This window comes from Etheostoma spectabile, chromosome 7, assembly GCF_008692095.1.
Source record: "Etheostoma spectabile isolate EspeVRDwgs_2016 chromosome 7, UIUC_Espe_1.0, whole genome shotgun sequence".
Lineage (NCBI taxonomy): Eukaryota > Metazoa > Chordata > Actinopteri > Perciformes > Percidae > Etheostoma > Etheostoma spectabile.
In genome coordinates, this window is record NC_045739.1 from 8226158 (window position 1) to 8253608 (window position 27451).

Consider the following 27451-nt stretch of genomic DNA (forward strand, 5'->3'; position numbering starts at 1 on the left):
AAAAAAAAAAACTAAATCCCTGTTTTTTTTCTTTTGATTACTGTCACACACATAGCCTACGCACTCACGGTAACTTGCTCTGACATGTCTCTGGTCAATTTAAGCCACAGGTCTCCGGGCTCAGCATTTACTGTAATCAAATGTGTGTGTTTGGCCTTGGGTTACACACTCGAGTGAATTAGAAAAATGGTGCACACTCGCTCACTTACTCACAACACATACACACTCACACAAAGACTCACAGGGGCACAGATCTCAATTAAGTTAAAAAAGAGAGCTGAGTGTCTTCTTCCATTGCAAGGGCTTTTATGTGATAAGATCAGCTTGAGGTGCTCTCTTATGCAGGATTCCTGAGCACATCAAACAACAGTAAACCACATCACAGAGGCAGGAAGAACTCAGCTCCATTAGCCAGCCCATAAAGAACATGTATGTGTAACAGGAGAGCTACACTAGCCACTACAAAAGGTTTACACGTATAGGACAAACATACCGAGGTATGTAGTCCCGTCATATACTCAGAAATTGGTGTGCATTTAGGTGCAAATCCTCATGCATGCACTTATACTTGCACATATAAACGTGTGTGTGTGTGTGTGTGTGTGTATATGTATGTATGTATGCGTGTGTGTGTGTGTGGTGTGTGTGTGTGTGTGTGTGTGTGTGTGTGTGTGTGTGTGTGTGTGTGTGTGTGTGTGTGTGTGTGTGTAACAGGCAACAAGGACTATGTCATATTTCACACACACAAACACACACACACAGACACACAGACACACACATAGACATAGATATACGTAATTTATTATCCACAGAAATTAACTTATTCACTCTCATACTATTTGTAAATGGTTCTGGCTTTATAACTATAATATGAGCACATTCTGCATTTTATTTATTTCAACTGGGTCTGAAAATAATGCTCTCATTTTCAATGAGTGGCACACAAGCAGGGCTGGAATAATGCCCTGGTAAACTAGAGACATGAAAACCAGGAATTCAGAAATCTGTTCTTCTGGCCAGATGGCAATCATTAACTTTATTAGTACACAACTGGTACATACATACCCCCAGCACACACACAACCTACCCTACTCTCTTTCTACAACTGCAACACTGCTCCATCTCTCCATCCTGTCTTCCTTCACTGTTTTTAGCAGAAAGAGACATCTTATGAGGTGTTTTGTGACAAAAGGCAAAGGAAACCCCGAAATACAGCAAGAAAAAGACATTTGGGGGGAGGGGGGGGGGGGGTTGACCCAGAATGAGTTTAGCAGTTTTTCTTACATTGATTTGAAACAGATATTAACCGTGTCTACTGTCCAAGCCACAGGCAGTAAGATATCACCCTCTACTCAGGCTCCAAAGTATCTGATTCAAACTGGATGTCCATCACTCACTATTATTGTCCTCACTCTTAATGTAGATGTTTAATGTCTTAATCATCTACATTGCAGAAGTGAGTTCAAAACCAAGTTGTCAAATGTATAAAATGCATGTTTCTAACCCAAAAAATAGCAGAAACAGAATGTAAGTGTATTGTGAAGATGTGGATGGTAACAAATGGATCCCACAACAGGGCCCACCCGTTTTTCTGATAAATCATTGTAATATGTATTAATCCAGTGGATTTGGCTACCTACTAATGTTACAGGCTTTACTGTACCAGTCAGCGATGTTCTACCCACCGAGGTCCACATTTAATCCTGAAGTTGACATACACACAAACAGTAGTATTGCTGCTATTGCCGCACAGAATGTGAGCACAGATGTGAGCATGCAAATGTTGCTAAGACTGATATGTGAATGTGTGCGTTGTGGATGGAAGCACAATCCCTGAGACGTGTGGTAGATGAGAAAGGGACTGGTGTATGGGAAAGAAGGAAACAGAGGGTGTTCAGAGAGGAGTTATGCACTATGGCAGGCCCTAATTGCTCGCGGCTCCTGTTGTGTGTTTGGCTTTGTTTGAGCAAGTCCAATATAACTAGTCATAGGGGAGCCTCTGCCAGAGCAAACACAAACACAGTGCTGAACCATAGAGAAGGCTTTTATGGTGTAGAAGACTTCAGTAACATGACACCTAGGGCAAACACTGAGTAATAAAGCAATTGCGGCACATTGTTTAGATCCTCCTCCTTGCATGGTATGCTTGTCAGACTCAGAGTGTCTCAGTTTCCTGACATCAGTGTCCGGACATGTCACTTTGGGACCTCAGTACACAATAAACACACATGCAGACGCATGCACACAGACACATCTGCAAAAACAGTACACAGGCAGCACAAACACCAAATGCATTCATGCACATACACAAAGAAACACAAGCCCACATGTATCTGCACGCATGGCACACTGCAGATATCTCAACATGTCAGTCACAGTGTGTTTCGTGCCAGTGTTTCCCCAAACTTCTAAGCAGTGTCCTGGTATGTCTGTCTGCATGACTGCAGATAAAAGACCAATAAACATTTATTTCTTGCTTGCAAATATGTATTCTCACTCACATGCTCTTCACCTCCTTTTAAAGTTGATGTTCTGTGACACAGACAGATTTCCGTGTCACAATGTTTGTACGTGTGTCTGTACAGTTCCCAGCAGAGTCTATTTTAGATCTTCTGTAGCTCTGAGGTGGTCTCTAGCCCATCCTCGGCACAAAAATGAGAGCTGTTTGTTAATGCACACCATGTCATCACAGTGTAGCTGTTAAATGAGCCCAGTCTTTTTGAGTTGTAAGCAGTGTTGACATTTTCTCTAGAATCTTTTTCCCCACATGACTGTGCGCCACTTAAAAACACACCTGTATACTCTTTGCTGTGGCAGTGGCAGGAGACCTAACAGCTATAAAACAGACATGTTCCCAATATTTACAACACACCTAAACAAATCTACACATGTACACAGTCACAGCAGAGACCAGAGCAGTTTCAAAGATGTGTCTTCAGTCTAATCAAATATTGCATTATTTAGCGCTAAGAAAGAATGGGAAGACATTCTGTGTATGTATGTCAATCGTGTTTTTACTGTATCATATGTAGATTAGTCAATTAAAGTTAAAGGCACATTGAGAAGCAGCTGTAGAACTTTCTTATACTGTAGCACAAACTTGGAGGATTTCTGTCTTTATTAGTGTTTTTCAGGAGCAAAATATATAGCACTCCAGAAGAAGTCAGCTTATAGGTTCATCAGTACTTAAGTTAGCTGTAGATCAGGATGGCTCATCTGGTGGTAACTGATTCAATCGGGGACAAAATTTAGCTAAATGAGATAAAGTCTGATTCTTCCCATTCACATCTGGAGTACACCTAATAACAATGTAATGCTGATTGTCATGGCATTCACAATGAATAGAAGTATGTAGCAGCACACTTACACTTAAGGCATACTTTGTGTGTGTGTGTGTGTGTGTGTGTGTGTGTGTGTGTGTGTGTGTGTGTGTCTGTGTGTCTGACAGTGCAAAAGTGAAGGTACATTAGGAATTTATTTAGTTAATGATTTCACTCTCACCCGCAACTCTCCAATGTCAGTGGAGCGCATCCGCGTCTTTACACAGAACAGCACATCGTAATGCTCTTTACTGCCGGGTCACAGCATGCAATCACACACACACGCTCACACACATAGAGGCAGATGCATCAAGCCATGTCCCACTCCGGCATATAAACAGAAACACATTTATATAATCATCTTAAATGGTCTGATCTGTATTAAGTGCATCCTTATAACAAACTTGAATTACTTCTGAAACTCAGAACATTATATTCACGTCACCACAGACAGAATAATCATTTAAGATTTAAGAACCAGACAAAAAAAAACTTGTTCACCATTGCAACCATAGCCAGCCAAAGGACTGAGTGGAAGCCTTTGTTAAAAATAACTATCATGTAATCTACCAAGGGAGCTGGCTCGGCTGTGTATGTATGTGTGTGTTATCAATCTGGAAATCAGTGGATCTGTCAGCAGCATCTGACTGCACACTACCACTGGTCTCTTTATTAAAAAACAGACATATGCTGAAATACATGCACAGGTGTGTGGGAGGGCCGGCAGAGCACTTATGACACTGCAGTACAGTCTGTGTGTATGTTGTCTGTGGATCAGTTTATGCTTAATGAATGCATTGTGAGAAAAAGCAGACAAAACATAATAAAGGCGAAAGGAACCTGGACTCCAGTAAGATAACCTTAGACGAGGAGCAGAAATGTATAAGAGCAAATGTACTTTCTGCTGCGGTTATTACAAGGCACACACTTTTGCTGTTTCATGCTTGCATGCTTGTGCCTGTGCCAGTGTGTTCGCACTTGCAGCTTCAATTTTCACACCATCGTAAAATTTATAAACACACAGTCAAATATTCTGCAAACAAGAAGCGCCATTATGACAAAGCGCAGGTTGTTTCAATATGTCTTCTTCACACGAAACGTATTCACAACCACTATACTTTACAAGTGTGGGTATGTCTCTATTGGGAATTCACACCGACTGACGAACAAGTGCAATGACACAACAGGCTCAATGTACCAGAAGCGTGATCTGTCTACACTAGCTTCAACGTACAAATTACCCAGATTATAGAGCAGTGTGGGTGTTTGTGTGTGTGTGTGTGTGTGTGTGTGTGTGTGTTTTTTGTTTGTTCTTGCATGTATCTTTGTGTCTACTGTGTGTCGATACAATTCACTGTGTGTCTTTTAATGCTGGGACCCAGGTTTTGTAGAGTCTGTGTGCAAGAACGTGCATAGATGTGTGTGTTCTTCCAAATGTGTGTGATACTGTGTATATTGACTGGGAAATAATAGTGAGTTTTTTTTTTTTTTTTATCAGAAGGCCAGGTAGTAATCATGTTACTCTTTGATCCTGTGATCCTCACTGATCTGTCTAAATATACAGCAGACCTGTCCAGACCTGGCAACAGCTCCTCTAATCAGCACCCTTGCCTAGCCCTGTGTGTGTGTGTGTGTGTGTGTGTGTGTGTGTGTGTGTGTGTGTGTGTGTGTGTGTGTGTGTGTGTGTGTGTGTGTGTGTGTGTGTGTGTGTGTGTGTGTGTGTGTGTGTCTGTCTGCGTCTCTGTCTGTCTTGCATCATTTCTTGCTTTGAATATCTTTTCCCCCTTACACACTTTAAATCACTTTCAAGCTGTGCTAATGAAGTCTGTATCCGTTAGTATGTGGTCAGTGTTTATTTAACAGATTGTTTTTCTGTTTTACTTACATTTTACCATCCTTCATTAAAAGAAAACCAAATGAACTAAGGTTGAAATCAGAGGATTGCTAATTATTAACAAATCGTTGTGCCAGTGTATGCAGCTTTGTACATACAGGTGGTAAGTGCATTTACTCAAGCACTGCACGGCACCATTTCACAGTAATTAGACTACTACATTTCAAAGGGAAATGCGGTACTTTTTGACTTTATTTAACAGCTAGGTTACAATATAGTCACCAATCTACATTAAAATGCTGCGTGCAACATTTGCGCACAGCATTTTGAGTGATGCATGTTACCCGCCTGAGAACAGCAGCGTTTTTGGAGACAAACAAGACTGCTGCAACAGGTGAAGGCATGGCTGTGAACCCAAAGAAGCGCCCAACAGACAGACCACAGACAACCTACTTCTGGGTATTTCACCAAGTAGAGTGTGCGCCCATATAAAGAGGCTCAATCCTCGACATAGTGGCTGCGGGTTCAACTCCGACTGCAGCTCTTTGCTGTATGTCATTCCCCCTCTCTCTCCCCTTTCAAGTCTAAGCTGTCCTGTTGAATATAAAGGCCTACAATGCCTAAAAAATAATCTTAAAAAAAAAAAATTTACTTCTTCTAAAGAGTCCATGTTTTTTTTTAAATCCTCCGTGTCCTCCCAGAATTAACGGGATAAACGCTACTAGCAACTGCATGGAAGAGGGGTGGGGGTGATGTGCGATCACTGAAGGCTTGCGTCATGCCAGTGCGCCAACAGTGTTGTTGTCATTACTTAGAATCCTTTATGCGGGCGACAGAAACTGCCCACTATAGCTTTACTTAAATTGTGTTTATAATACTTCTGTTCCTTTACCTAAATCAAATTAGGTGTAAGACTTTTACTTGTAATATATTTTTACATTGTGGTTTTTATGTTTTTTCTTTTGCTTAAATGATGACATTTTCTACAAACTTCACACAAGTGTGTCTGATCAAAACTTGTTTTGGTTTTCAGATCTTAATCAGGTAATTTTCACAAACAGCACCGTTACCATATATAGCCAGCAGTCTGCACCTCGCTCTTCTACCACTGTACAGTCTGTGACAGGGTATTTTATATGGGGGGTGTATTGTATGAGTGTGACAGATACATACTGTACATATTTTATATGCACATTGTTTTAGGATATATATTAGCATAACTGCAAAAAATAAAATATTTTGCCGCTATATACGTTTTTTACTTAAAAAACAATGTGACACCCATATTTGCTTATGGTTCAAATTTCATTATTTGAAAGAAAAGGACTTCTCCGCTGGGAAGACACACAAGACATTGTGGGTCTTGTAGTTTTCTGGGTATGCAGCTTTTATAATACTCATGTGGCTGTGATTGGAAATAACTGGGATTGGCTGATGGAGTGTGGGGTGAATGTTAGTGTGACCTTGTGTGTCCTTTACACACTGACGGGAAATCGACCGGTCCAGGCTCCAAGGAAAGCTATAATTCTAAGAGTAATACAGGCCAAAGGAGCTTACACACATCTTCTCTCACATGGTCACTCAGCTTGCACTAAGTAAAGTCCTAGCTGTGCTGTAGTAACCACATTAATTGGGTTGTGTAATTGTCTGGCAAAGCATTGTGGGAAACAGCCCATACAGATCTGTCCCTTCACCTCAAACCACTTTTTAAACATGGACTCCCATCGTCATGACAGTGCTATCCAGGAAATTGCTGAACATGTGTGTACATGTGTGTCTGTGTGTGTGTGTGTGTGTGTGTGTGTGCGTCTCTATGGCTCCTCTAAGGGAAGTGAGTGTGGTGGCCTCCCATTCCACCGCATGTCGGCTGTGGTTCAGCTGTGGTCCACCGCCGGGCCCTACATTTGGAACACAGAGAAAAAACACCGGGGGTACTTGCTCCCACTGTTTTCTGGACCCATCTTTCAATGGTTTGTGTGTACTTGCGTATTTTGGGTGCACGTTTTTGTGTGTGTGCATGTGTAATAGTGTGCCACAATTTTGTACTCTCTGGCCCTGATATTTTAAGGCTTTTTGGCCCCACATCATGAGTGTGTGCTGTATTTCCAAACTGAAGTTAGATGACCAGAGTGAGAGAACCAGTATGGAGGACAGGAAAGGAAGGAGGAATGGGGAGAGAGGAAAGCAAGGCGGGTAATTGAAGGGTTCAGGGTAATACTTAGGCCAAGGATGGCTGTTTCAACGTGTTTGCATAACCTCCTTGAACTTAATATTTAGCCCCACTCCGGAATGAGTATAGGGCACAACACAGCCAAATAGAGAATGATAGAGGGAGAGAGAAGTCGAATGAAAGAGAGGACCAAGTCCAAGGAGGAGGTGATGCCATTCTCTCCTCCGATGAGGGATTCCTCTCTTTGATTAGTGAAAGAAAGGGAGGAGAGAAGGAGTGATGGAATGAGAATGGAGAGAGAACATTGTGGTGCTCCATCCAAAAGCCTGTGATAAACTGTGTTTGACAGATGGCTATTTTGACACAGTGGAACACAGAAGACAATGCAGAGACCACTCTTACATATGACGCAATGCAGAAGGTGTCCTCTTGCTATTACCATTTACATTACTGTCAGATTAGAGCAGGGGTGGAGCAGCGGGTTGACCAATGTGGTTCCCAAAAGGCCCGAATATTTTAGGTTTTTTAAAATTCCTTTGACTGTTATATGCTACATTTTTACAATTAAAGCAGCCAAGATTATTATGGAATGATTTCAAATGTAGCAGATTTGTCTGCTAAACATTTATTCTGTGAACTGTAATCTAGCATAGTATAACAAAAATAGGTTTAATGATTATCAATTCGGTTTACACAAAATGACTACCCTACCTGTGTTATGTGAAAATAGTAACATCAGACCATCTATGCCTCTTTTTAGGTGGCAGGAGTAAAAATGAGTCATCCTCAACATTTATAAAAGACACCTGCTTAGGCTTTCAGCTAAATTTGCAATCAGCAGAGTTTGATACGCACCAGACTGAAATCTATTCTGTTTTGAATGTGTGGTTAACATTTGTGACAGCAGTGTGTTAGCATTTGAACAAAGTGCTATAAATCCACAGTGTTGTGCACATTGTGGTTAAAGCCATGGGATGAGTTTGTAGAATATCGAAAACTGGGTTCAAGCAATGAAAAACGAAGTAGAGTTTGGTCCACATGAACTGCTGATATGCAGACTGTAGTAGTTTTGCACATGAGTCATGTTGTGCCCACTGTTGTTTAGCAATTGAAAAAAACTGTAGAATTTGTTTTTTCCACTTTAAATTCAATAACTCAGGATACTGAAGGGTTGGACACAAGACAAAATATAAAATGTTACAAATGTTACTTTTGCTACTAGGAAATTATTTTAGAGACTAAATGATTGATCAATAATAAAACAAATGTTTATCCTGTCCTAAAGTAAAGCAACAGTACATGTATGTGGGTCTTTTTTTTTTCTAGCCATCTGACCTCAACAAAACATCATCCCCTGCGCTAGGAGCTGTATTGTATAGTCTCATCTTTTGATGTTAAAAGATTGTGCGGGGAAGTGTTCTGGTTGGATCGGAGACATAAGAGGGTGGGGGATAATTCATCAGTGTTTATACTGAGGCCTTAGTGTTCTTTCTTAACACTCTGCATATGTGTGTATGTTTCTCCCTCTCTCCTTTTGTGTGTGTTCTTACAGTAGTGTGACTGGAGCAGTGTTACACATTCTGTGACCCTCACTTCTCTTTCAGATGACAGGGAGTTTAAACAACCCAGCTGCTGTGTGTGTGTGTGTGTGTGTGTGTGTGTGTGTGTGTGTGTGTGCGTGCGCACACGCGTACACAAGGCGGGGGAGCCCTTTACGTGTGCGGTACAGTACAGAACCCTGTCTTGTTTCTCGTACCTTGGGGAGACACTGTCAGTCAGCTGAGCAACAATAAAGACAGAAAACAAAGAGAGACAGAATGGAAAACCCTGCTCTACTATTGGTAGGATCTTTGGAGGTTTAGGGTCAGGGCTCACCTTATTGGTTGAAGCTTGGAGATTGGCAGGGCTTTGACTAATCTGATGCGGGTTGTGTTTTTTTTCTCCCATTTTGATGTGAATGATCGAGGTTGCACAGGAATTAGTACGCCCACACACACACACTCAAGCAAACATGGGCGCACATGGAGACACCCAAGGTCATCCAAATGGGAAAGAGCTGCCGATGACATGATCCTCAATGACATCCCACTAGGCCTTGTTTATTTAATCTATCCTGTTTTTACAACAACAGGAATCCATCCAAGGTGATGCAATGGAGATGGCGGTGAGGGAAGACACCTAAAGCCACCAGTAGTTCTGTCAAAGCCAGAGCTTGTCTTTAGTGAAGGAATAGTCCAACATTTTAGGGAATACCCTGAAGCATGAGATTAATATAAATCTTCTTATTTCAGTATCTTGGAAACAAGGCAAGTGTACTATTCTTTCAAAACGTATATCAAATTGAAATGACATTCTTTGTCATCTGTGTCTTTTAAATATTGTCTTTGCCTTGACATGACAAGTCTTAATTTTGAGAGAAAGTTCAAAGCGCTCTCTCTTACTCTCATTTGTCTGCATTCACACACTCACACACGCACGCACGCAAGCATGCATGCACGCGCACGCACACACACACGCACGCACACACACACACACACACACTGACACACACAGGCACCTGGTCTCTCTCTGTTCCTCTCTGTGTGGGTCTCTCTATTTGTCTCCCTCTCTCTCCGGCTGGAATGCAGCAGTGGCCGTCTGGTCCTGCTCATCCCTGGGAGCAGTCAGCCATCTCTCCTCGTCCCTGCTCCCACTCTAAACATTTGGCTAGTTTTGGCAGATTTGTTGATTTTTGTTCCCTCGTATTTTCCCTCTTGTTGCTGTAAAACTGATACATACTCTTTCAATTAGACGCCCCCCCCCAACCCCCCAGTATGGGAGTGGGGGTGAGCAGAGTAAGTGGGTTGTATATTTTATTAGTGAAGTGAAAACACACACAACCTGGGCCAGTTCTGGGAGAACCATCTGTAGTCATGGATCTTGGGAAGCACAGCTCAAGGTTAGCATGTAAAGTTAAGCATTTTTGCATGAAGCTCAGAATTAGCATCAAATATAGCTGCTCAAGAGAAATATTGGAGTTGACATGATTTTTTAAACAAGACAGGCATTCAAGTTTTATTTGCATTGGGCAGTGATAAATCCTGTCTTATCGATGAAGATAGATAAAGGGTTTAATCCAGGCGAGCAGACAGAAGGAAGTGGGTATGGTAATAAGTGCATCTGGCATGTGGCTTCAGGTTAGTTGCCACAGGTTAGCATGGAGCTAATCCTGTCTAAGCTAGCCAAAACTTGGACCTCATAAAAATACATTTAACCCACATTTAGAGTGGAAACACAGATTTACCATCTTAACTGGCTTTGCAGTAAGCTTACCAAATCAAGCCAGAGTGTGTGTTTTTTGTTGGAAATAAACATTTTCTCTTCCTCCTCAGTTGTAAATAACACAGTGTTCCAAGGCCATAAATAATAGTGTCACTCAACCATGCCCCAATCTCATGTCCTCTGCTTGCTCTCACCACAGGCCTCTAGTATCGCTTAGCCAGGGGCCCTTTGCCTCGTGCCGCACCTTCACACGCTCACAATCAAGGAACAGCCATAAAATGCACATGGAATGTTTCTGCAGAGCTGAAGAGTTAAGTGGTGGAAGGACATGATCACAAACTAGAAGACCTCATAATGGATGTCCTGGGAACAGATAGTAGTGGGCTCCCCATCTTGCTTACAAAATACGTCACACATGCACATGATGACATGAAAGCGTAAACGTGTGCACAGACAGGCGAATGCACGCGTACATGAACACACTGCACTTAAGGGCAGACAGCATTGATGGTTCCCTCGGGCATCACACGGACGCATCTGTTTCTGTCCTACTGACTCTCCACACTCATAATTTCAAGTAAGTCATAACACAAATTATAAACACATATCCCTCAACCGTGACGCCTAGGAATAACAACATGGAGTGCGCTGAGCTGATTTAGGGTTGGCTGGGACTCTTAAATCTTTACCTCTGCTTCTTTCTTCCCTTCCTCCTCTACTTTTCTTCCCTTTTTTCTCTCTCATGCAGCACAGGTGGCAGTCACTCGTCAAACACATACTTTTCTCTCTTCTATTGCCTTCATCTCTTTCATTATTTATTATTTTTCTCCTCCTTCCGAGCCACAGTGCAACTCCCCTAACACGCGCTTTCTTTAAATTTGTTTTTTGCAAATGTACGCATGTGTGTTTATGCTCACTCTTGACCCCATCTTAACACGTCGCCCAGGAATCTTTCTGACCTGCCAGTGTCTCATCTGCCCTGTGACAACACAGTCCTCCAACAGCAGCTCCACCTCAAAGATGTCTTCATCAAAGTCTTGTCTCCTCATTTTTCATTCCTTTGTCCTGAATTATCTCCTTCCGCCTCAAGTTTCCTTACCCTTCTCTTATTCCACTCTTTGCATTCCAGTTTTCCTTTCCATATCGTCTCTGCTGACCTCCCCCTCCTTTCCTTCTCACCTCTCATCGCATGGTCATGTACTTTAGCCATCCATCTCTTACCTCTGTAGATCCAAATGTCTCAATATGTCCCAGGGACCATGAAGGTTCAATTGAAATCATATGTTGTAGTAGAGCTAAGAATTTTACTCCTTATAAATAAGATGTCAGACCCGCCTATGCTTTTCCACAGAGCCTTGCATGCTCTCTCTACACTACTTTATAATACTAAAAGTTAATGAAAGGAATGGTAGATATGTATAAATGCACAGCTGTTTATATATGCACCATGTTTACATTGTCAGCCAAAATACTGTTATCTCGTAGTATAGAAACAGACTAAAGAAGAGTTTTTGACACCGAAGATCCAGCAGCGGGATTTATTTGTCCTTTTATTGGAGTCCCTTATGACTTCTCAGTGCATGGGGTGTGACTTTTATGAAGACTGATCACAAGTTTGTCATGAAAAACCATTTCATTGTCGTCCTTTCGATTGGAAAGGAAATGAATATAATCCTTTGTTTGTCTAGAACACGCCAAGTCTAAGTTAAGCAGGGAGTGAGACAAGAGGGGAGGAAAGAGTGAGGGTTCACCCACTAAAGATCAGCCAGCAGATACAGTGCAAGCATTTGTCTTTGCATCTGTGTGTGTGTGCGTGTGTGCGTGTGTGTGTGTGTGATTAATCCTGTCTGCTAGATTCATGTACATTGCAAGTGTGTTCTACGACTAAGGCCAAATGGCCACTCAAATTAGATTTGATTAAATACTCCAGTGTGAAACAGGTTCAAAGACTGTAAGTAATACTAATCAGCACACACCATTCACACACAATCACTGATTGAGGATGTGGGAGATAAAGTTTACAGGCTGGCTAATCATAATAATGTCCCTTTTTTATTGTTTTAGGAAGATATCACTCAGCAGAGTCATGCAATATCACTCAGAGAGCACCCGCAGAGAGACAGCTCTGTAATCTGTTGTGTTAATGTACTGTAGAGCCTGGAAGTGATTTAGCTTGCACTGAAGCACGGCAGCCACTTTGGTTCTGAGGATTAATTTAGTCTGGCTCAGGATTGTCTCAGGATCATTAAATAATTTTCAGTTGGGAAGTCTGTACCTCTGCTAGGTGTGATTGATGTGACAGCCATGTCTTCACAGGCAGCAGCACACATTCTGGTCATGAAAAGACAACATACAGTAAGGCTTTTGAGTGTAGCTTCCTTGTAGAGGTCTAGAGGTGCAATGCCACAGACGACGTCTAAAATGTCAGGATGTAAAGAGACAATTTGGGATTTGTATGTAGGTTGTTTTTTTATAGCTAGAGTGTGTCACTGCAACACTTGGTGGAATCAACATAGTATCACATAAGTATCATAAGTATCTTTTATTGTAAGTAATCAAACACCTAAACCTTGTCTTTCATCAGTTGATTCAGCAGAGGCAAGTTGATGAATGGGAGTGTAACACTCCTTCATTAAGTGACTCAGTGGTGGTCAGAAAGAGATGGATCTCTATTTGGCTTGTTCAGATGACTTCACAGATTAGATAAACCTCCCCTTTGAAATGGGGGTAGGGATTAGTGCTCATAACCTTTCACCGCACTCTTTTCTTACACCCTTTCTGTTGGCCCTGCACTTAATGCATCACACATTTACATTGTATAAGTATTTTTATTTTTTATTTTGTGCAGTTATGTTGTGTGTATTTACAGTCAGATGTAAGACAACAGTCTTAAGCTGTGTTTGCTAGAGAGTATTGTCTAGTGGGATTAGAGACTATTGGGATGTGGCCTGTTGGAGTTTCCCTATCTGGCAGTGTGCTCTAAAGAGGGCCATTCTGCTTGTATGTTAGGGCTCTTAATCTGACTAATTTATTTAGTTTAGTAACAGTGACAGGTTGTGCCGCATGCCTTGCCCTATGCCCTGTGACTCCATGCATCACCTCTTCACTATTGTCTATCTATTTGACACAGCCAAAGAGAACGGAACTGGGATTGCCATTGTGCCATGCTCTAAAATAAAGAATTCGTCATTGGGTTTGTTAGGCCATGAGTATAAAAATGGATTGTATGAAGAGTAATTTAAAAATCAATCTCACCTTGATTTGTGGATTGTTTTAGGTTTAAGAATTTTTTGTATGTGTGTGTGTGTGTGTGTGTGTGTGTGTGTGTGTGTGTGTGTGTGCATGCATGCGTGCATGTTCCCAACTGTGAGCATTAAAAGGAATAACAGTGGAGGTGTGGGGGGACGAAAAGTGTCACGTTGCTGCTCTGTGATTAATGGTGTGATTAGCTGGTCCGATCCATGTCAGAACCCACATGCATGCACACGCAAATACATGCACAACATGCAGGCACACACAAACACAAGAGGCCTGTTAATGGCCTTGAATGGGAGAATCCAGATGCGGATAATTGTACTAAAAACACCAAATGTGGAGTCTTAAGCCAGCAGGACTTTATTCTAAGTTCAGCATGTTTATTTTCATTATTGAGTTATTTCTGCAGGGACTTAAATCATGGAATAAAAACACTCCAATGCAGGTCAATTTTTAATTAAATCCAAAGTGTACTTTGAATGCCTCCCTCCTCCTCCTCTTCCTCCTCTTCCTCTACCCCTCACCTCACACAAACCCAAACATTACCTTGCCATGCCATGTGATTGAAGAGTCTGAAGTTCAGCAACGTTATGTTTATCCAACTTAAAATACCTTTAGTGACTACACACTAGTTAGACAGCTTGAGACTCCTGAGATGGTCATTCAGGTGGAGACAAAGAACCGTACATAAATTGAGTTACAGTGTGCCTCGGGTCAATGGCCATAGTGCGTGTGTGTGTTTGGCTATCTATGAGAATTTGTTTGTGCTTCTGTGTGTGTTTAGTTTAGTTTAGAGTGGGCGGATAAAATGTGTGCTCATCACAACACTGGATTTACGACATCCTGCTCGAATACAGTCATCATCGATCAGCTCCAGACTTCTCTCGAAGGGTTACGTAAGGCAGGCTCTTGAGTCCCGTGGGTGTACATTTGTACGTCTGTTTGTGTGTGCATGATGAAGCTTGGTGGTATGTTTTTCTCTGCACCTGTAGACAGTAATTTGGTGCCACCCCCATCTGCACACACACTCACAGACTGACACACACACTGTGGCGACAGAGGAAACATGTCATATCCTCCTCCCGCCTACTCTATTAGACACCATTACACTATTACATGTCCGTGAGTCACACTGAGGTACCACTATTACAGCACTTAACAGACCACTTCAAAGTTTTTCAAAAAAGTTTCTTTCCTGTGGAATCTCTGTCTGAGTTTAAGGAGCTCTGGAATGAGTGAGTTGGCTGTGCCATCTGCATATGTACAAGGGCCCACAGTTGCAGATGAAGGTGCTGTGTCTCTGTGCTGTCCGCCTGTCTATTTTCTGACTGTATAACAGATTTTTACATTCCAACTTTTAATTTTTATTTGAAGAATATATGAAAATATTTAAATATATATATATATATATATATATAATATTATATTATATGTTATTTTTTTACAATAACATTCCATCTTTCCTGTTGCACCCCTTCTTTCCACATTTCCCACTCTCATCTTTCAGGCAGCAGGCTTTGCTGGCTGCCATCAGTGAGAAGGATGCTAACATTGCCCTGCTGGAGTTATCCTCCTCCAAACGGAAGAAATCCCAGGAGGAAGTGATGGCTCTGAAGAGAGAGAAAGACAGGCTCATGCACCAACTCAAACAGCAGGTACATCCACTACAAGCGACCACCAAGCTTTTTATACATGCATAGAAACGTTGAATTTAATTTATAGCACTCCTGGTCTAAGAGGTTGACTGGCCTTCACATGAATCAAATGGAGCCTGGCCTTACGGTCACCGTTTAGGACATGTGAATCAAAGCAGGACTACAAATTCAAACCTGCTGCAGTCGATACAGCCTTGCCTGCACTAAAACAGCCTCATGGGCAGACTTTTGATCTTTAAAACCAGAAACAGATAGAGGTTAATAATTCCTGGTACTTAATAGAGTAGACTTCCCCGCCCCTAACCACACTTACTGCGTTCAGTCATCATAAGCCAAACAAGTCAAGCAGGAGCTGTGATTCCAAATCCAGGCACACAAACACAAGGAAAGCTATTCTCTTAACAATTATGTTGCAATCAGAGTCATTAAATGCACTCAAGTTGCAGACGTTTGGTTTTTATGATGAGTCACTGGCGGACTGTTTTGTCTCATGTCTCCTGGTCAAACATACAAATCCCAGCACACACTCACACACATACTTACGCACATACACCTATTTCCCTTATTGCCCTGGCTTTCAATTTAACCTGAGGCTGATGAAGGTATGCAAGTCATAAAGGTCTGGTCAGACCACATCAGTGACTGAGGTAACATGGATGCTAACAATAATGACCCAACAGCAGGGAGTCCACATATACAGTCTCCTGAGTCACTGGGGCTTCTGGGAAACATGGTGCACTTAAAAGTCAACAGATGCAGTGGCTGGGTGTGCATTTTAATGTGAACCTATGTTTGTTCGTGTCTCGTAAACGGTAAACAATTCTTTGGGGGTGCAATTCCATTCAAGGAATTTCAAGGAAAGCCTATTATCTGTTTATCGCCATTGGATGCGTCATGTTTTCCCATTGGGTAACCAGCAGTTACAGTCCACCTGATGATGTGATGAGCTCTAATTGCAACGATGTGGCCTCTGGGCCTGGAGAAAAGGAGAGGAGCAAAAAAGAAAGGAAGGGATGAGAGAATAGAGGGGTGGGCAGCACATCCTCTTTCTTATACATGCAATTCTGATTTCTTAGAAAGTCTTTGGGCACACATGCATATAACTCAATGTAAATGTTACTGCTAAGTGCAACAGTGTACCAGGCAGTGCAATCATCTTAAAAGTATGGGGCTTTGTCATATATTAATTTTAAAGAGGTTGTAAGGTAAGTAGTTCCTATAGGTAGTCTCTACTTCCCTTTAAAAGAATGAGCTCTTTGGAGGTTATGTTGTTCAACATGTCACACACCAGCTCTCTGTCTTCTGACCCATTGACACACATATCAGGATAGGTTGCCTTCCTTAGGTCTACAACAGCCAATGGCGGAAGGAAAATGATCAGGAAATGCCAAGGAATTATGGGACTCGGAGTCTCATAGGAGAAAGCTGATCTGTAGACAGCAGATAGATTTACAGATAGCAGTGCCCTGTCTGACCTCCCCACATCCCTTCTTTGGAAGATGTTGTGTGTGTGTATGCATAAAGCTGGCAGTCTAAGACAAACTTTCCTTTTTCAGAAAGTTTGCTTCCCTTGGAGACATAGCCCTTCTTTAGCACAGACAAACACACATATACAAAGATACAGACATGAAGAGTGTAGTGTTTAGACTTCCCGAGGAGAGAGTCAGAATAAATGTGTCCCCATGTGGGAATTCTCTGAGCACTCCCATCCTCGTGATGGATGGCCAAACGTCACTGGTGCTTTGAAGCTGAGAAAAGATGGATATGAAAATCTCAGATGTGTGCCATTTTCTGTAACTTTCTCTCTAGTTTATTTCTCTCCCCCTTTCTTTTTTTGGACAAACTTGGGCATCTGTCCTCTCTATGCTGAAAAGATGGATTTTGTATTCTCAGAGGTGTGCCATTTAGAACGGCTTATGTAAAATGATCTGCCTGCTTAGTCTCTGTATTAGACAGTTTTAATGGGATAGCATGACAATGTTACAAAGACAGAAACACACACATAGACCTGATTAAAGGAGTATATTTAATTGTAAAAACTGTGCAGCCTTTCTCCAGCTGCCTGTATGTTTAAGGCCTTTCTTTGTCAACCTCCTGTGTCCATATGTGTTAATACAGCTCTGCTCTAATCAGGACAGGCTTGTGATTTACAGAGGGCTTGGATTGAGGTTTGGGATGCAGCTGTGAGCACAGCAGCGGGATCATCACTGCCATGTTTACACCAGCAGCTATACTTTGATACAGACTCGCTGCACACACAGTACAGGCCACATCTGGTATGGTTACAGATGTCAATGAAGTCCTCTCCTCTCCTCTCCTCTCCTCTCCTCTCCTCTCCTCTCCTCTCTCTCCTCTCCACCCCCACTCCACTCCACTCCACTGCCACCTGTGTGTGTATTCCAGGCTGCCTGATATACAAGCAGGCCTGGAGGCCATTGCTGACTTTATCGGCAAGCCCCTAATTAACACTAATTAAAACAACACATCCACCACATGGTATTTTTATTGCACACCTTCTTCGCACATGCATACAGAAATATGGATGTAAGAAAGAGAGAGAGAGTGTTTGTGGTGTGTGTGTGTGTGTGTGTGTGGTGGTTGTGGTGTGTGTGTGTGTGTTTGTGTGTGTTGTGTGTTTGTGTGTGTGTGTGGTGTGTGTGTGTGTGTGTTGTGTGTGTGAATAAACTGGATGGCCACTTGTGGCGTCCTGACCACCTGTCAGATTATCCACAAGCAATTCATCACCTTCATCATTTGTGTTTTTGTCTCAGGCCATGAAATATCAACATGTGGTGGGGGGTGATGCCTACCAATCGGAATGTTGGTGGTTTGATTCCATACAGAACATAATCAAATAATACAGTTCTTATTAGATTAGCAGCAAGGACTAAACACACACATAAGCTTAAAGGCTACAAATTAGTTAAACATATTTCCCGCCAAAATTTAAAATCAACATGTTTTTATCAATGTTTTTTACTTTTTTTGTTTCACTTCAGTTTTACAGTTAATTTATGGTCACTAAACCTCATTTATAGAAAATTATACCTAATGTTTGAGATAAAAAAGCAGAAATTAGGAATTGTTTAGACTAAAATGAAAGGAATGTATGTTGATGGATAATCACAGACTAGAATATGTCAACTTTTACTCAATACTATTTCAAAACCATTTCAATTTTTTTTTTAAATGCTATAAAATTGAATAAGACACCCCAAAATTAAAAAGTAGAGATTTGTACTTGCCAAAGAGCATTAAAAAGAACATTGATATAGGAAAAAGGGTCAATTTGACCCAAGGACAACATGAGGGATAAGCATTGTGGAAGAGTCTGTGTGGAAGACTACAGCATACACTGTGTACTGTAGCAGTACAGTGTAGTTACATCAGCTGCAAGGTATATGATAGTCATTGTCCTAGCCTAATGACAGGTGTCAGCTTTTGTAACTGTTGCATTGAGCCCAGCCCCACCCAGTCACACCTGCTAGTGTCAACACCTGAGGTCTTGGAAGGCCATACACCTCAACCTAGCCTTTAACTGCTTTAACCACTGGTCTGGTGTCTGTCTGAACCCTCCTCCATCCCTCCCTCTTCATGTTTATCTCTGTCTCTCTCTTTCCCTCTCACCCCTTTGTCCGTGTTCTCGCCTTATCTAAGCAGCTCTTCTTCAATTTAAGCTAATTGCTAACCTCTTTAATACTAGCCACATCCTCCCCTGTGATCCTGACTGGCTTGTTTCCTCAGTCATTAGGCTTCAGCTCCTTATCTCAACAGCAATGTCCCCAGGCTGCTGTATACTCCTACACCTATAACATCTTCCTTCCTATCTTCCCAGCTGACTCTGGCTTTTTGTCTCTTCCGGCTGAACAACGAACAAGGAAAGCCACAACATTTTCAGAGATGTGTGCATGTCTTTTCTTGTAATCATCTTTATCCCATACACAATCCCACTTCCCGCTCTAGTCATATCTGACCTCTGGGGAAGTATCTGCAGTTAAGTGGAATAAAGCTGAGCCTGTCAATATATCTGCACCCACTCTGTCTCTGTCCATCTCCAAGACAGCTGGCCTCAATGAAGTTAGGCTAATTGTTAACGTTAGTCAGCCTAGGCTGTTATCTCTTTCCAAAGCAGTGATGTTGGCAGGTTGACAGTCTCTTCTACAAACACTCACACAAATGCACACAGATGCGCAGACACAAACAAAAGACACATAGCCTTGCTTACCCATTTACAGACATGCAGAAAGATACATATTTAAGTACAATTTCAATCAATCATCTAAAATGACGTTGCTTCACCCGGGCCAGGACGCCTATGGCCTAAGGCTACATGAAACACTCACTAACTGTTCTTACTGTGATTTGTCTAATCCAATTAAACGATAATCTGCAATATGAATGACATTTGACAGACTTGCAGTACTTTCATCAGGCACTTCGACTCACTCAGTTTATGACCTGTCAAGTGTTGTTAGCGGTACTGTTTTTATCGTCTTTCATGGCTTTCAACATGCTTTCCCCTCATCCAAGAATCCCTCAGCCTAATCATTCTAAGACTCCGAGAACATTTAAAAAAAACAAATAAGCAGTGTTGCAGAAATGAATGGCCTTGCGCGTTATAATTATGCATTATAAATTTTCTTGTTTATCTCTTTTTTTTGGCAGACTCAGAGCAGAATGAAGCTGATAGCGGATAATTACGAGGAAGATCACATCCACCCGCAACATCATTCTCACCATCCTCACCACTTGCATCCAGCAAACGTGCATCACCGAAGCTTGCCAAGAGGGCCCCCCCATGCCAACCACCGACCCCCTATGGACCAGGTCAATATAAATGTCCATACACACAGAAACACACTCTCCTTTACCACCACCCACACAGTTTGAACTTGTTTACACAAATTGACATGTTGTGGGCTTTCATCTTCATTCTTTTAAGGTTGGTGCAATTTTATATTTGTCATCTTTACCACCAGTCAGTTGTGGTTGGACTCCCCAGCATTAAATTTCCCCTCTCTCTTTTCTTCTGTTTCTTCACCCTCAATCCCATTACTTCCTGCCAAGTCAGAGTTATTCATTTCATTAAGATAAGAAGCCTGAAGGCAAAAGCTGCCAAATGAGTTTTTGATCGATTTGTGAGTGAGATTAGTTGATGTATCATTCATCTCTCATACAAGCTCCTTCTCTCTGTCTCAGTCTCATGTCCAGACTGCCCTGAGGACAAATTTAATGTGGGTGTGTAGTAGCAGAAGAGCCAACTGTAGTTATCAGCACAAAATGTTTGATTTCAAGTGTGCATACATATTGTAGGCGTGTGCATGCCTATATGTGTGCGCATGTAGAGAGAGAAATCTTCAGAAAAAGACAGATAATTTCACTGTCTTTCCATTACCTGATAAGAGCTTCTAGTTATTTGAATGCAATATAAACTCAGTACAGCTCTATTGTTGTCAAGAGGTTGTGATTGGGGGATTCCAAACTATGAAGTGTGTGTGTGTGTGTGTGTGTGTGTGTGTGTGTGTGTGTGTGTGTGTGTTTGGGGATTTAAGAAGACTACCTGGGGATTTCCACCTAAGTATACATTCCCCACATCTGTTCTATCTGATATGCACTATTACATGCTTCTATACTTCATAAATGTTTTTGAAACTGCTGTCTAAATAGGAGTAAAACATGCACTGGGGATCCCCTGTCTTTAATACCTCCCCATAACACACACACACACACACACACATACATTCAAACACACAATCCCGCACATACCTCGGCCAAATGTAAGAGGACAGGATAGCTGGTTTTAATATTCTTTTAGCCCTTTACGCCTGTGGAAAAAACTTTTTTTTTTGATTCCTTAAAAAATGTGAGGGTCTGGGGTTGATTGACATCCATATGCACACTTTTCACTCAGAGTATCACACAGTTGGCTATATTTATGTGAACATTTGCATCCTTTTCAACTACAGAATTAATCTACATCTAATTTAGAAGATTTTTGTGGCATATTATGTTAAGAATGTAGGGAATAACACTATAACTCATGAATCTGTGCCGATTGGCTAGATCATATTTTCTATTAAGCTTGAATTTTTATGTCTATAAAAGGGAACTGTTATGCATCCACTTTGTATGCTACATTTGGGGAAAATATAAGTCAATTTAGTTTCAAAAGTGTGCAACAATAGAAATACATTGAATTTAAGTTAAACATATGAAAATGCCTAAAGAATTTGTAAATTAGCAAATTGTGTAAATTTAGCCAAGTCATATATATCACAAATGAGCCAAATGTAAAAATCAAAGATATGTACCTAGATGTCTGATCCCTTTCTGTCCAAAAGCTGCAGCCAAACTCATTATCATTTAGTTGAGTTGTTGTCTGTCGTTCTCCCTCTTGTGTCAAGCACACACGCTTCAAAAACAACAGCCCCTTTACAGAGGTCACCAATCACCTCTTGGCTTTTCCTCATATCTGATCTTGACCTCATGGGGTTCAGCAGAGGTCAGGGTAGGCCCCAATGTGTGTGTGTGTGTGTTGTGTGTTGTGTGTGTGTGTGTGTGTGTGTTGTGTGTGGTGGTGTGTGTGTGTATGTGTTGTGTGTGTGTGTCACCTCCCTGAGGTGAGACTGTTTTCCTTTCAAACACAGAACTCCTTTAATCTCCCTCTTTCACATGTGATTAATTACTGTAGTTGTTTTTCTTATACACTTTTTTCTTTATCTCTCTTATTTATCTACCACTTCTCTTCCTTTCTCCATTTTTGCACTATGCTTTTTCCACTCTTTTCTTTTAATCACACCTCTAATGTCTAGCTTTTTACTTTACTTTTCTTCACTGCCCACATTCTTTCTCTCCATGTCTGCCTGTCTCCTTCATTCTTTCCTTCAGTCCTTTCTCCCTCCATCTTTCCCATTTCAAAAAGTAACATCGAAGCGCGGCCAGGCCAGTGGTTCAGTGCATTGCCTGGCCCAGGAACACCACTCAAAGGATGATTGATGATGATAATGATAATGATGATGAAGAGGGTCTGCACGCTCACCCTGGAGACCACAATGCCTTTCCAAGATACAGCTAGTGCCATGAATAACATAATATTGACCACACATGCATTTTCTTTTTTGCATTTTTCTCAAACTCAGACACATACACACCAAATGCACACTCAACTGGCAAATAAGCACAAATGCATGCACTGGAATAGTGGACACAAGAACACACTTTTTTCCAAGAAGCCAAACCGCATGTCATTCAAAGCTCATTGCTATGGTTAGTGGGTCCATCCCAATCCTCTAACTATACTCCCTGTCCTTTGCTAAATCTGTGATGGACATGGTCTGAGGACAGGTGAAATCTAATCAGAGTAGACAAGCACAAGAAGTGGATTCAGCCTCTTGAGATGCACCCCAGGTCTGTGTCTCAGCATGGAGTGTGTGCAGTTTGATGGGCATGTTGAGTTCATGTTGTTTTCATTTAACCATGCCAGCACCACTGCCAGATACTTGGCAGCAGCCTCGGAAGGAAATAGAAAACAGCCATAAAGTTAGTTTATCAGAGGAAGAATTATACAACCTTTTCTTTTAGGTTGTTGCTCTTTTTTTAAGCCTTAACATGCTGCCTGCTTTAGGTTTATGAGAAGAAGCACATGGTATTTAGCCTGTTTTTGTGTGCGTCTGTGTGTGTGTGTGTGTGTGTGTGTGTGTGTGTGTGTGTTTAACCTGGCAGAATGAGTGGTTATACTGTAGGTCTGGCTCTGTTTACAGGGCCTGTCAACCATTCACTGCATGTTAGCATTTAGCATCTAGCATGTTCCATTGAAAGGCCATTATATTTATAGCTTAGCTGTTTAGGTGTAGCCTACTGAGTTTACCAAGCTTGTCACAACCACTCAGTCCAACCAAAGCCACTGTGGACTGCAGCCAAGGCCCTTGTTTTATATTGCACTTGTGTAGCATAGACTTGCCGTAGCCTAGTTTAGCATTATGCAGGCATGAGCTTGGCTACAGTAAGCTGCCAGCTCATGCTAACCATTGTAACGTTAGTGTCTGAATGAATTAGCCTTCCTGTTAGCAGGGCTCTTGTCTGCACAGTTTCAGCTCCAATGAAACCCCTTGTGTGTTTAGTTATTGGTTTTTAACAATCACACTGAGGAAAACATTTTATGATATCATACACAGCTTTTCTGAATAAGGAACATGAACAGGATTGTTTTGATTAAATGTCACAAGAGGTTTGGAGGACCATACCATTAGACAATGAGACTCTACTTGTAAATACATAACCACTGGGCCACAGTGTGTACAGTAAAGGATCTGGTGTAAAAGGACGCCTGTTTCTGCCACATACATCTCCATTGGAGGCTTTTTGACATTAAGTACTGAAACGATTTTGATGATGATAACTTTTTATATGTTTTTTTTTAATCACAGGATGATGAAGAGGGAATATGGGCATGATGAACATCGCCATGGAAACCCTGCATCCATTTGTCCACAGTGAGTTTCTATTGCACAGCTATTGTTACATTTTTTCTACTAATTTGAGAAATAATGTATTCCTTGCAAGGGTGTAGTACTGTATATCTGCTCCAGATATTTTAATGATCTTCTACACAAAAGGCTTCTTCAGTGGGCTCAAGTAACCATTAGCCGGGAACATTGATTGCACCACAATAACCACAGCATTACCCAACTCTGACAGAAGAGAGTGTAATAGAACCCGGCTCCTTTTCCCATTGCTTATGAATTTCAGTCGACTAAAGAACCTCAGTTTATTCAGAGGTTTATGGCTGCATTTCTATGAAGTGCTCCTACGCTGGTTGTGCCGCATGCTGTGTGTGTGCGCTCTGTCTCTATATAGGTAACTGTGTAGTATTAGACAAGTACACGCGGCTGCCTAAAGAAAGCGTACCAGGGCCCATAGGTGATAAAAACGACACAGTGAGAAAAACCAGAGATGGACAAGTCTGTCTCTCCCCGCCTTACTTTTTTTAGTCGTAGTAAAGTTTTACCGGGCTACCCCACCCTGTTGTGTGCCAGTGTGTGGGGTAGTTAATTGCAATACAACACAGAACAGTCATGAGGCATTTTTTTAGACTGCAAGCTGAAAAAACATAAAATGAAGAATGCAGAGTCATAAAGGATAATTCCTGTTAAGGGGGGGTTGGTATTAAAACCCCCCATAGACTCAGGATGCTTTTTAACGCAGACGTGCAGAAAGAAGTATGTGCAGGGCGGGTGATGGTTTGCTTGGAGTAAGCATGTGTGGGTGAGACAAAGAGAGACAGCAAAAAACAGAGTTTCATAAATGTACATGTGAGAGATAAAGAAAGAGAGACAAAGACAAGAGAGGGAAAAGAGAAGGGTGCTTGTGTACTCATGTGGGAACGAGAGAGAAAACCAGGCAGCATGGTATACTCATAGTTTCCAGTGCATCTCTTTTTTCCCCCAGTAATCCACAGGTGGACCATCACAAGCAGATTCTGTCTCTAACCTCAATGACTTAGTAGTTGTGCACTTTGCCCTAGTGCTGCTTTTGGGATTAAGAGTCCTATAGCTTGTGTGTGAGCAAATGGTTTATGCTCCTGCAGTGCATCGTTTTAGTGTGTTTAGCTATGATGTTTGTGTGTGCATTTGCAAGTATGTGTATGTGTGTGCAAGAGAGCGTTGCTGAGCTATACAGTGCCGGAGCAGCCCACATAGCCTATAATCCAGTCCATGTGTGCTGAGAATGCAGTAGTGTCAGGATTCACCGTAGTGAAACAGACCACACTGCCCCCTTATTCCCTCTCTTTCCATCTCTCCATCTTTTTCCATCACTCCTATTCTTTTCACCTTTCCCCAGATTTCAGCTTGCCCTGCTCTAACGTATATCCCTTCAAGATAAACCTAGAGCTGGACCTGTGACTAGCCTACTGCTTCGGTATCTCCAAATCAGAAATCTTGATGGTGTGTGTATGCACGTGTGTGTGTATGTATGTGTGTATTAGTGCTTCTTATCCCAATCTAATAGAATAAGCCAGGCACATTAGCCTTTAGCACAGAATGGTGTTGTGGCTAGCGATATCAATGCTGCTCATCTATCCACTGCTGTTATTCTGGCAGCACACAATACGAACGCAGCTAACGTTTATTAGCCATTCTCAATGGGAGAACAGATGGGAGCCATTTAGCGGTGTGTAGCTACAGTGAAATAAGGCCAGACCTAATCCCCATATCCTGTCCCTGAGTGAGCCCTCCCTAATATGAGCAAATAGAGATGACAGCACCGATAGACAAATAGCCGGGGATCTGTGTGTATGTGGGTGTATCGGTATCTTTGCGATATTCATGCTTTGATTAGTGTTCCTTATGGCTAACCTTGACTCCCAGTGTTAGGCTACATTTGGATTACACACAAACCTAAGTGCTGAGTTTCAGTTGGCAAGTTCAAGTTCTGAGCTACCAGGTGTGTATTTGTACTGGTTAGTCATGGTTCTCTTTAAAAGGACACAGGGCTCTGATTGGCTCGTTGTGGTTGTGGATGTCCTGCTGTTGATTACAGAGGTTTTGTTTACCCTCTTGGCCTCCCAGACCCCCCTTTAATGAAATAAGAATGTCATTTTGGACAGAGAGCACAAGAGAAGGGGGTTGGAGGAAAAAGTGAAGGAGAATATGGGGCCATAAGAGTGAAGCAAAGTGGGGGGAAGAGGTTTTCTGGAAACATTATGCTTTTATCCCACCGTGAAGTTATTTGTACTGAATGAAGCGAAAAGAAGCTGAGAGGCTTTCCAAGTGGGGACAGAAATATGTTTGTGTGTGTGTGTGTGTGTGTGTGTGTGTGTGTGTGTGTGTGTGTGTGTGTGTGTGTGTGTGTGTGTGTGTGTGTGTGTGTGTGTGTGTGTGTGTGTGTGTGTGCAAGCAGGAAGGAGTGAGGCCTTGTTCAGGTTAAAACAAATCAAGAAGATGACTTTCATTTGCCCATGCTGTGTTTGCACACAATGTTTTTGTGTCTACATTGTGTACACCAGTACGTATCCCACTCTTGTGTATGCGTGGCTTTAAACAAGTCCAGAAAAAGGAGTCTAAGTTTAGTGGGAATCTAAAATTGTCCAGCACATGCTCAATCCCATTTATTATTCTAAAATTCAATTTGTGTCATATTTGTGCTTGTCTCTTAATTGCCTGATCCTGATTGTTGGGTTTTACATTCAGATCCAATGCTTCTTCCCTACCAAAAGTGGTCCCAAACTGACATAACCTATTAAACTCACAAACCCAAACTACAGCAGCTATGCAAGCCATTTAGCTATATAGACTTCATTTGGATTTCTGGATTTTCTAAAACTTGACATTACTTTGTATTTGTATTTGTTGTTGTTTGTTAAGTTAGTTGAGTTGAATTACCTGAATTCATTATCTTGGAGTTGAACCAAATGTAAATTAAAAACATACAGAGCTAGGTAAGTAAAACAATGCACTGTATGCAAGAGTAGAGATACTAACAAAGAGTGAATTTGTGGCTGCAAAACTGTTCCAGTAATTTTAGTTTATATGATGTATGGGCAGCATATCTGATTTTATCCATACTCTAGTCAAATTGTTGACAGTGAGGATGGTATTTATTGTTGCTACAGAATAAAATTTTGTTTATTGATGAATTAATTAAGACCTGTGGCATGCGCTGTCCCTGGTTACTGAAGTGACTAATAGTAAAGGTCAATAAAACTGTGTTAGGTGTAGTGATCCTGATGTTGGTGCTTTGTGAATATTTGGTTTCTCAGAAGTTAAGATTACTCTTCTTTGTGTTCTCATATCTTGTGAAGCATCACAAACACTCTTACAGTAAATGGAATTGAAATTGGAAAATAAAGCATGTCCATATTGACTGTGTGAAGTGGCATCACCTTTTAGTGTCTACAAGTTTATAATTGCGATGATAGCAGTTAACAGCTCAGATGTGTCTGGCTTCATATTCTTTT

General features: G+C 41.6%; 1 protein-coding gene across 7 annotated transcripts in view; it reads left to right on the top strand.

The window, feature by feature from the left end:
- Positions 1 to 27451, top strand: part of LOC116692245 (ELKS/RAB6-interacting/CAST family member 2) — a 147488-nt gene that overhangs the window by 88625 nt on the left and 31412 nt on the right. For all 7 annotated transcript variants that reach the window (XM_032520362.1, XM_032520364.1, XM_032520366.1 and 4 more), the window contains 3 exons: positions 15348 to 15495; positions 20161 to 20322; positions 23922 to 23987. In XM_032520362.1, the coding sequence (XP_032376253.1) occupies positions 15348 to 15495; positions 20161 to 20322; positions 23922 to 23948 (337 nt within the window). In that variant the 3' untranslated portion in view covers positions 23949 to 23987. The remainder of the gene's footprint in view (positions 1 to 15347; positions 15496 to 20160; positions 20323 to 23921; positions 23988 to 27451) is intronic.